This window comes from Martes martes, assembly GCF_963455335.1.
Source record: "Martes martes genome assembly, chromosome: 9".
NCBI lineage: Eukaryota > Metazoa > Chordata > Mammalia > Carnivora > Mustelidae > Martes > Martes martes.
In genome coordinates this window covers 126,208,456-126,218,394 of record NC_137896.1, presented here as the reverse complement: position 1 = coordinate 126,218,394, position 9,939 = coordinate 126,208,456, and the positions used below count along the sequence as shown (strand labels likewise).

The window sequence follows — 9,939 nt, the reverse complement described above, 5'->3', positions numbered from 1 at the left end:
CAATTTTATGTCACGTGTATTTTATCACAATAACAAAATCGAAAAAAAAAAAGAATTTGAGATTCCTTTTTTTGGTCTCAGATTCTTTCCATCCTTAAAAATTATTGAGAACTCCCCCCCAAAGCTCCTGTTAATGGGGGTTATATCTATCAATATGTTTTTTTGGATACCATCAGTTTATTATAAAAGAGAGACATAGAAATTATTTACATGATGAAAGATTTCACAACTTCAGTTGCAAAATGGCAGCTTCACATGATAGCATTACAATAATAATGTGTTTGAGTCTATGTGCTCTCTGAGAATGTCACGGTCTCTAAACAGGAAATAATCCTTGTTATCTAGAAGTACTTTGGTGCGTCCATATTTTGGCAGAAGAAATTTATCTCCAACTTTCATGCTAACTGGTTGTAACCCTCCACACTTTCCTTTAGAGCCCAAACCAACAGCTACTATTGTCGAGTACCATGCTTTTCCCTGAGGCTTTTCTGGAAGCATAATGTGTCCTTTTATTACAGATTTGGCTGTACTCCTCTCAACTAAAACTCGGTCCAAGAGCAGAGGAAACTTTCTAAACGCCTGTCCTGCCTGTGACTCCAGCCAGGGCAGTACATGCTCTCATCTACCAATATGTATATATTAGAAATTAAAATAGTTACATTTTAAGGGCACCTGCCTCGTTCTGTTGGCAGAGCACATGGCTCTTGATCTCGGGGTTGTAAATCCTAATCTTGACCATCTTGGGTATAAAGATTACTTAAAAAAAAAAAGATAAAATCTTAAAATAGTTACATTTTGAAGTGTTAATTATTAATTCATTTAAAGTGACAGTAATATTCTCATTGCATGTTAACATAAATGGCCTATTTTTATGAAAAATAACTATCTTCAAAACAAAAACAACACATTAGCAGGGAGCCTGCTTCCTCCTCTCTCTCTCTGCCTGCCTCTCTGCCTACTTGTGATCTCTGTCTATCAAATAAAAAAAAAAAACAACAATGCAAGGGTGGCATTGTTTTACATTTTTACAAATGTATTTATTTTCCGGTTTAGTGGAAGGCAGTGGGATTCTTAGACTTGCCTCTTTCTTTAGTCTATGATCTCACACGTCATATGCTCCCTGGAAAACTCCACCAGACACTTGTGAGAGAAGGAAAGTAAACAGGAAAATATCTTAGTTGATTAGGAAAACAGTTTTGATCTTCTGGGCGCTTTAAAGGGTCTTAGGAGTCCCAGGGGTCTCCTGACCACATTCTGAGAACTGTAAAATAAATCTGCAGCCATGTTAATTTTTTGTTGTGATCTATGTTTTAGCTCTTTTCATCAAATGTTATCTGAACTTGAACTTCAACATTTCAGTGTATTGTTTTATCTGTGATTTCAAGTGAAAGAAATATGTGGCTTCTGGGGAAAAAATACCATATTTTTTCCCCCCTGAGTTTATATAATAAACAAGCAACAAAAAAATTCTGTTTGTACCATTCTATTGTTAACTTTTTCAGAAGCTACCAGATTGGTCTAGTGTGTAACTATTTAGAATTTCCCTTGCTAAACTAACTTGAGTAGGAAACACAAGACATGGAAAATTTTGAGTGTGAGAATCAGGTAAAGAAAGACATGCTTTCCTCCAGGGTACACAAAGTTTGCTTTTTTCAAGTGTGCATTCCTGTTTACTATGGAGTCTGTCCCAAGTTGGTGCCCAAAGCTCTCTCCTGGGGCTTGATCTTGAACTTCACTCTTGGGAAGATTCTTCAGAGAATCTCCTTGTTCTCCCTGCAGCTGTACCCCACCCCCTTCTCCCTCCTTTAGAAAACTTGGAAACTCCAAGAGGAGGGTGCACTTAGGAAATGAATTGAAAAAAGAGAGGTGAGAGATTTAATGTTTATAAGTCAAATTGAAAGTTTTTTGGCTGGCATTGTCTTGGGGGAATCTCATTATTTTATAATTTTTTTTTTCATGTTGATGAAGTATGGAATTAGTCACAGCAGATAGTTCTGGGAAAAGCGTTAAAAAAAAAAAAAAATTCCTCCCAGGGTGGCTTCTAGGAGCAGGATGTGGATGATTGTGAAACATAAAACCTTTTTCTCCTACTTTCCAAATAACAGATTAGGTGCTGTATGAACGATCATATTTATTGCATTGCATCTTTTAAAATGTTAAATGAAACTTTTTTTTTCACCCCATGAAATAGCCACTGGGGCAGCTTGCTAGAGCAGTAGACACTAGGTTTCTTGAGTTCCTTGCCAACATACTGAGGCTTTATGATTTGGCAAAAGTACTCTTACTTCTAGTAGCAATAAGTGCGCTTTTCTTCAATCCTTTGGAAATGTCATAATGTGTTGGGTGCTCCCGTTGGGTAGATAGAAGCAATAGCTCATGAGGCATCTTCATCCCAGTGTCCTGGAGCCCCCAGGGAGGCCCGTATATGAGGGCAACTCCCAAGTGGCCTTCTTTGCTCCATTTTGAGCAGGAAAATCCTTGTCTTTTACCCTTAAGTGGATCATTCGTTTAGTCATACTTCCACCCAAATCCCCCACTGTCAGCCATGTGTCAGTCACTGATATCACTGTGTATCTGTGAGGTTGCTAAGGAACTGGGAACAGGGGTGCCTGGTGGCTCAGTCGGTTGAGCGCCAGGTCACGAGCTCTGGGTCTTGAGATGGAGCCCTGCATTGGGCTCAAGCTGGGTGTGGAGTCTGCTTAAGGTTCTCTCTCTCCCTCTTCCTCTGACCCTCCTCCCTGCTCCCCCCACCCACCCACCCACCCAAAAAAAGAAATTGAGTGGAAGCACCAAGGAGACATGCCTACTGTTTTGTTCCTATTTGCATCAGTTTTGTGTGTGTTTGTGCCTCTGTGTGTTTGTGTGTGCGCACGTGTGGTACATCAAAGGGAAGTGTCCTGAGAGAGGTGATCTTTGAGCTGATTTCTTGAAGACAAAAGTCAAATTAACTGGAAAAGAAGGGAACAGAGGGAACAGCTTCAAGGAGGTTTGGGGAGGAGAGTGCACTGTGGTTTGGGGATGGGGCTGAGGCAGAGGGGTATGGAGTGGATTGGTGGATGTCGAGGCTAGAGAGGTGGGCAGGATGTTCTTGCTGCCTCCCCTGTGTGCCGAACCATTCTGAACCCCATGCCGAAGAGCTGGATCGTGATGGTGCCTGCCTGTCTGGGCTGATCTGCAATTAGAGAAGTTCCTCCAGTCGTTCCTTATTTTCTGCTGAGCATTAAGGACATAAAGATTAAGAAAAAATAGGTCCTGCCTTTGTGGGACTCATAGTGTGGTGGTGGAGGCTTCCAGGAAATTGTTCTACTGCAGTTTGGCAGGTTAGACACTCGATGGAGGCAATGGAGGCAGGCAGTGGTAGTTGGGGGCCCGGGTTTGGGGCCGGGAGAGTCCTGGGGTCAAGACTTGGTTCTGGAGACTACGATAAAGAATATGAGTCTCCAAGGGCATTCGGAGCAGACAAATGAGTGAGAAGTCAAAGATGCTTTGGGAGAATCTCAGGTAATTCTTTACCCTTCTAGAGTTTCAGTTGGTTGTGGAAAGTGAGGCTAGTGGATGAGGAATCATGTCAGATAACATTTAATTGAGCATTTACTTATACTAAGCACAGAGAGCTTTATTTTTATTATCTCATTTTTAAACTTCATGACTGCTCTAATGTGGCATGTGATAGTATCCATGGTTTACAAATGAAAAAAAAAAAAAAAAAACCCAAACTCGGAGAACTTAAGTAATTGCCCAAGGCCTCACAGCTAGGGGGTGGTGAAGCTGGGACTCGGACTCCAGCACTCTGGGGCCAGAGTTTATCCTGAAGGGCAAAGGCAGCTATCAGAGGACCTGAAGACTACGCATTTTAGAAGGTAGCTTGAACTTGGGGTGGGGAATGAATCTGAAGTTAGGGGATGGTGATGGGTCTAAGGCAGGGAAGACAATTAGAAGTGTTTTGTAATAAACCATGGAAAAATACCAAGTATCCGAATTAAAGCAGGCAGGGAGGATAAGGAAAGGAAAGGAATCTGAGAAATGTTTGGGAATAGAGGATGAAAGGAAAATGTAGACACATTTATTTTAAGGTCCCAGTGGGACATTCGAGTGGACGTGTCCAGTAGGCCGTTGTAAGAGTCTGAAATGGAGAGGGGACATCAGGGCTGGAGATACACACCCAGGCTCTGGAGCGCAATGAAATTCCCAGGGCGAGGAGCAGAAGGACAGGAGAAACCCAGGGCGTTGCAGTGACAGGCATTGGAGGACTGCAGATTATCTCCCACGTACCGATTTTTGTGATTTGGCTCACAATAGCAAAACACTAAAACCAGTAATTGTCAACATTTAGAAAATTGGGAAAATTCACATAAAAATAAGATTTGTGGGTGTTCTTGACAAGTTGGGCGATCCAATCCCCTGATATACACAAATAAGGGCCAGCAGTCCCCTTTTGGCAGGGCTGGTGCTCTCCAGCTCGTCACAGCAGCCAGACGTCCCCTTTTTTCATTTCAGTCCGCTGCATGGCCCCCAAAAGGTATTTTATTTTGTGACCCCCCCAGATTTAAAGTTTGGGAAGACAAAGCAGAGTTTCACAGGAAACCAAGAGTGAGAAAGTAGTCAGACAGGTGACATCAGTGACCCTCAGGGGCTGGGAGGTGGGCAGTGACAAATGCCTTGGGCAGGTAAGTCGCACGCAGATGAGAAGTGTGCTTTGGGTTTGGTCATCTAGAGGTGCCCTTAGCAAAAATGCTTATTGGGGTGTTAGGGCAAGAATTGCACAAGAAGAAGGAAGGGCGAGTCTAGAAAGTGATTTTAAGAAGCTGTACTGCAGAGAGCAGTTGGGGTTGGGAAAGTTTGTTTTGTTACTTTTTAATATGAGACTGACTTGATCGGATCTGTATAAGGACGTACGAGATACAAAATAGTACTTTCTTTGTCCTCGACTCACATTTCGTAACTACAAGGAATCCAGTCTTAGGTTTGGTTGTTCTTATTAAAACAGCGTGTTCCAGGGGCCAGAATTGGAGTGAGGTTTCTTGTATGTGTGTGAAGGCAGCCCTGCCGAGTTCAGATCTCCCCAGCATCAGGTGCATTCTTGCTGGTTTGATCAACAGTGTCTGCAAATGGGCGACGGTACATTTCAACAGCAGCAGGTCGAGTTGAGCAGGTCCTGTGTGGTGACTTACTCCCTGCATTTACGCCTGGGTTGTGCACTGCCTGTTTCCTTATATCGCTCGGCAGGTGGGATCTGTGTGATGATCTCATATGCTAGCATCACCTCTGTTTCAAGCTGCAAGACTGGGCCTTTTCTTGGTTGGATGCCATGTACCAATTTTTCCATTTACTTTTTTGTATTTGTCTTATAACATAATTTGATCTAATAACTTAGTGTGTGTGTGTGTGTGTGTGTGTGTGTGTGTGGAGAGAGAGAGAGAATTTGTCTTTTTTTTAACTTTATTTTTTCAGTATTCTAAGTTTCATTGTTTATGCACCACACACAGTGCTCCATGCAATATGTGCCCTCCATAATACCCACTAGCAGGCTCACCCAACCCTCCATCCCCCGCCCCTCCAAAACCCTCAGTTTGTTTCTCAGAGTCCACAGTCTCTCACGGTTTGTCTCCCCCTCCGATTTGCCCCATCTCACTTCTCCTCTCCATCTCCCAATGTCCTCCGTGGTATTCCTTATGCTCCACAAGCAAGTGAAACCATATGATACTTGACTCTCTCTGCTTGACTTATTTCACTCAGCATAATCTCTTCCAGTCCCGTCCATGTTGATACAAAAGTTGGGTATTCATCCTTTCTCATGGAGGCATAATACTCCATAGTATATATGGAACACATCTTCCTTATCCATTCGTCTGTTGAAGGGCATCTTTGTTCTTTCCACAGTTTGGCAACTGTGGCCATTGCTGCTATGAGCATTGGGGTGCACGTGGCCCTTATTTTCACTACATCTATATCTTTGGGATAAATACCCAGTAGTGCAATTGCAGGGTCATAGGGTAGCTCTATTGTCTGTCTTGTCTTTGGTGAAAACTCTTTATTAAGGAAAAAAAAAAAAAGCAGCAGATGATAAATAAGCTAGCTTTCTTCTGGGATGACCACAATTTCACAGGCACATTTGCTGTGATTTTTCTTTTCTCCCAGAAATACAGTGGGTGGGGAGAGACTTTAAAATTCAACCTGGAATGGAAGCAGCCAGCAGCCAAGCTATATAACAAATGTCACCTAGCTAATTAATACAACAACTAACTTTTAAGAACCTACTGGGTGTCAAACAAGGTTGTAGGCACTTGGGATACGGATACGGTGGAGTTGAGGTCTGAGTGGGGAAATAATAAATATGATAAAAAAATAAAGTAGATGTGTTGAAGTATATATTAGGGAGTGATAAATGCTTAGGAGAAAAAATAGAGCAAGGAGTGGGGAGATGGGAGTTTCACTAGGGGGCATTTTAGATAGGGTAGCCAAGAAAGGCTTCATTTGGAAGATATCATTTGAGTCCAGGCCTGAAGAAAGAGGGGAAGCAAGCCACGCAATCCCTTATGGACAGGGCATTCCAGGCACAGGGATCAGCCAGTGCAAAGTCCCTGAGGCAGGAATGATGAAGGAATAACAGGGATACCAGTATGCTGGCTGGGAATGAAAGAAAGAGGGGAAGGAGATGAAAACAGACAAATAACATGGGAGGAGGGGAGTTTTGCTTTGAGGAAGATGGAAGACATTGACGAGTGAAAAAGAATGAGTGACATGGTATGACTTACATTTTAACAGGATCTCTAGCTAATGGATTCTTTTCTATTTATTTATTTATTTATTTATTTATTTGGCAGAAAGAGAGATGCATAGAGAGAACACAAGCAGGGAGCGGGAGAGGGAGTAGCAGGCTTCCTGCTGAACAGGGAGCCAATGTGGGCCTGGATCCCAGGATCCTGGGATCATGACTTGAGCTGAAGGCAGCTGCTTAACTACCAAGCCACCCAATCACCCTAGCTAATGGACTCTTAACCCTTTTTGTGTCATAGACTCCTTTGGTAGTCTGCGGGAGCCTATGGACCACTTTTCAGAACAGGGTCCTTAAATAAAAATAAAAATAAAAAAAAAAGAGCCACAAAATATAAAGGAATCCAACCGTATGGAAATACAGTGTTATCAAAATATTTAAACCAACTTACGATTTAGTGATGTATGTGCTTCTATATCAACTCCTTAAGGATAATCTAGCAGTAGGTCTGTAACTACCGTGAATTTAAGGAAGTAATGAACTTACGTGATTATTTTCTGAGACCTGGAACAAGTGTGCTATGATATGAAATTACCTGGAATTTCTAAAGGGGTGAAGTCACTGGTCCTGCTGTTTACTGCCCTGGGCCACTGGCTGCATTTTTAATAGGAGGAATAACTAAATTTCAGTTAGAGATTAGCGAAAATTAAGATTTTTACCCCCACATCTGAATTCAAGGACCTCCTGAATTCTCTCTACTGAGCCCTGCTCTCCTTTACTTTTTTTTTCCAGTTATGTTATGTTAGTCACCGAACAGTACATCATTAGTTTTTGATGTAGTATTCCATGATTCATTGTTTGCATATGACACCCAGCGAGCCCTGCTTTCCTGTGCTGTTCGGGGGAGGTGAAGAGAGAAGTGGGGTAAATTCTTGAGATGTTGCCTACGTTTCTGGCCTTGCCACTGTCTGCGCTTCATAGACATTGCTGGAATTCACTGTCATCCTAGGTCAGCAGTGCCTGGTGGATTGCTGTACCCAAAACCAGCCTCTAATTTTCCAGATGTTCTGGAAACAGCCATAACTCTGAGAGGTTTTATTTTTGTTTTAAATATCATTTATTTATTTATTTGACAGAGATCACAACTAGGCAGAGAGGCAGACGGTGGGGGGGAGGGGAAGCAGGCTCCCTGCTGAGCCGAGAACCCAATGTGGGGCTCGATCCCAGGACCCTGGGATCATGGCCTGAGCTGAAAGCAGAGGCTTTAACCCACTGAGCCACCCAGGCACCCCACTGAGAGGGTTTTTTTTTTTTTTTTTTTTTTAATGTCTGCCTGATTGGTTCCTTGTGGTTAAGTAGTTCAGGAGACCTGAGTTACAGTCCTTGTTTCAGTAGATTCTCTGTCTGGCCACCTGCAATCCGTTCTCCTTTCCTAAATCTGTCACTCACTCACCCTGGTTATCCCTGGCTCACAGAGGTGTGGGCTAGTACAGGTAGGATTCTTTATATTCTACATGAATATCTCTAGGTCACAGGGCTCCATTAGCCAGACTCAACTATTTTCTGATCTCTGTGCATACCACAAGCTTTCTCGCCCCTGTGGCTTTGTGTGGGTTCCTTCCTCTCCTTGGAGAACGACCTTCTTACTCTTACTGTCTTCTTTACTTGTTCATGTCTGACCCAACCTTCAAGCCTCAGCTTAAATGCCACCTGTTCCTGGAGTCGTCCCTCCTTCCTGATCCCAGAGGGACCCCTCACCTCCTGTGAATTTCCACGGCACCTCGGTACCTCTCCTCAGGGTACCTGACATCTTCTGGCTCATACTGCAATTATTTATTTACCTGTGTACCCTCCTCTAACCTCTTCTAAGCAACTGTAAGCTCTGAGGGTAGGAGACACATTATCTTCTGTTCTCTGTAGTTGCCGGGATGGTGCCCGCCACAGAGCAGACGTGCATGTGCAGCAGAAGCATATGATTCTACGGATGCCAAAGGAGACCATTGGGGGAAGATCCTACTTCAACCAAATCTGTATGTTCACTTAGTGTCTAGCCTGCTCCCCCTTCCCCTCCCCAAGTACTGACCAAAGCTGCTTTTGATCTTTTATTTTTTCCAAAAAGAAATGACTATTTACTTATTATTTTATTTTGATTTATTATTTATTTATTTTTAAAAGATTTTATATATTTATTTGAGAGGGAGAGAGAGCACAAGCAGGGGAGCATCAGGCAGAGGGAGAAGCAGCCTCCCTGCTGAGTAGGGAGCCCAACATGGGGCTCGATCCCAGGACCCTGGGATCATGATCCGGGCCGAAGGCAGACACTTAACGGACTGAGCCCTCCAGGCACCCCGAAACGACTATTTATATAAGTGTTTCATCATACTTGCAAAGAAAGTCACACAGTGTTGAGAGGTACAGAGTAGAAAGCAAAAGTCACTGAATTCTAGCATCCAGAGAGAAATGCATTTAACACTGTAGTATATATTCTTAGAGATTATTTTTTTCCTTTGTAAAGTTAGACCTCTTTTATAAAGATCACATCATGCCATATGTTGTACTATAATTATTTTGTCTTTGTACTTAAGATATTGTGGTGACCATTTCATGAATCCATAGGTAGTAGAGTGTTGTGGTTGAGAGGATGGCTTTAGAGCATTATTGTTTAAATTCAAGCCGTGAGGCTCTCACTTAGTAGCTGTTGACCCTGGAGAGCTAGTTAATTTCTATATTTACCAACTCCTCCATCTGTAAGATGAATCCAGTAAAAACACTGCTTGTTCAAGTGTTGTGAGTGTTAGGTGGGTTCGGACATGCAAACCCCCAGAGGTACTGAAACACCTGATTGAGTATCTGGGAGCTCTTTCTATGATTATTTCAGTGTTTTTAATGGCCACGGAATATCCCATTACCTGGCTACGCCCTGATTTGACGATTTCCCCGTTGATGGACATTTAGGTTGCCTTTGACTTTTCACTTTTATGAATAAGTACTGATGCCCTGAATATCCTTGGATACCCATCCCTGCACACTTGTCTAATTTATTCCCTCAGCAGACAGTCTCCGATGGGAGACTGCGACTTTGTAATACACATTGCTACAGTGTCCTCCAGAAGGTTTCCTTTTGCCAGTTTCCATCACTATTACCATGGCATGATAGGTTTTTTTCCCCCTCTCCTCTCTAAAACGGCTTGTTCTCCGTTGTTCTTTTAATCACTGTGTTAGTG

General features: G+C 42.8%; 1 protein-coding gene across 1 annotated transcript; it reads right to left on the bottom strand.

The window, feature by feature from the left end:
• Positions 1-264: 264 nt before the first annotated feature.
• Positions 265-9,666, bottom strand: LOC308349173 (10 kDa heat shock protein, mitochondrial-like; the record flags this gene model as incomplete). Its single annotated transcript, XM_080813690.1, has 2 exons — positions 265-588; positions 9,625-9,666. The coding sequence occupies 2 exons, from the start codon at positions 9,664-9,666 to the stop codon at positions 265-267; spliced, it is 366 nt and encodes a 121-aa protein (XP_080669816.1).
• Positions 9,667-9,939: the final 273 nt, after the last annotated feature.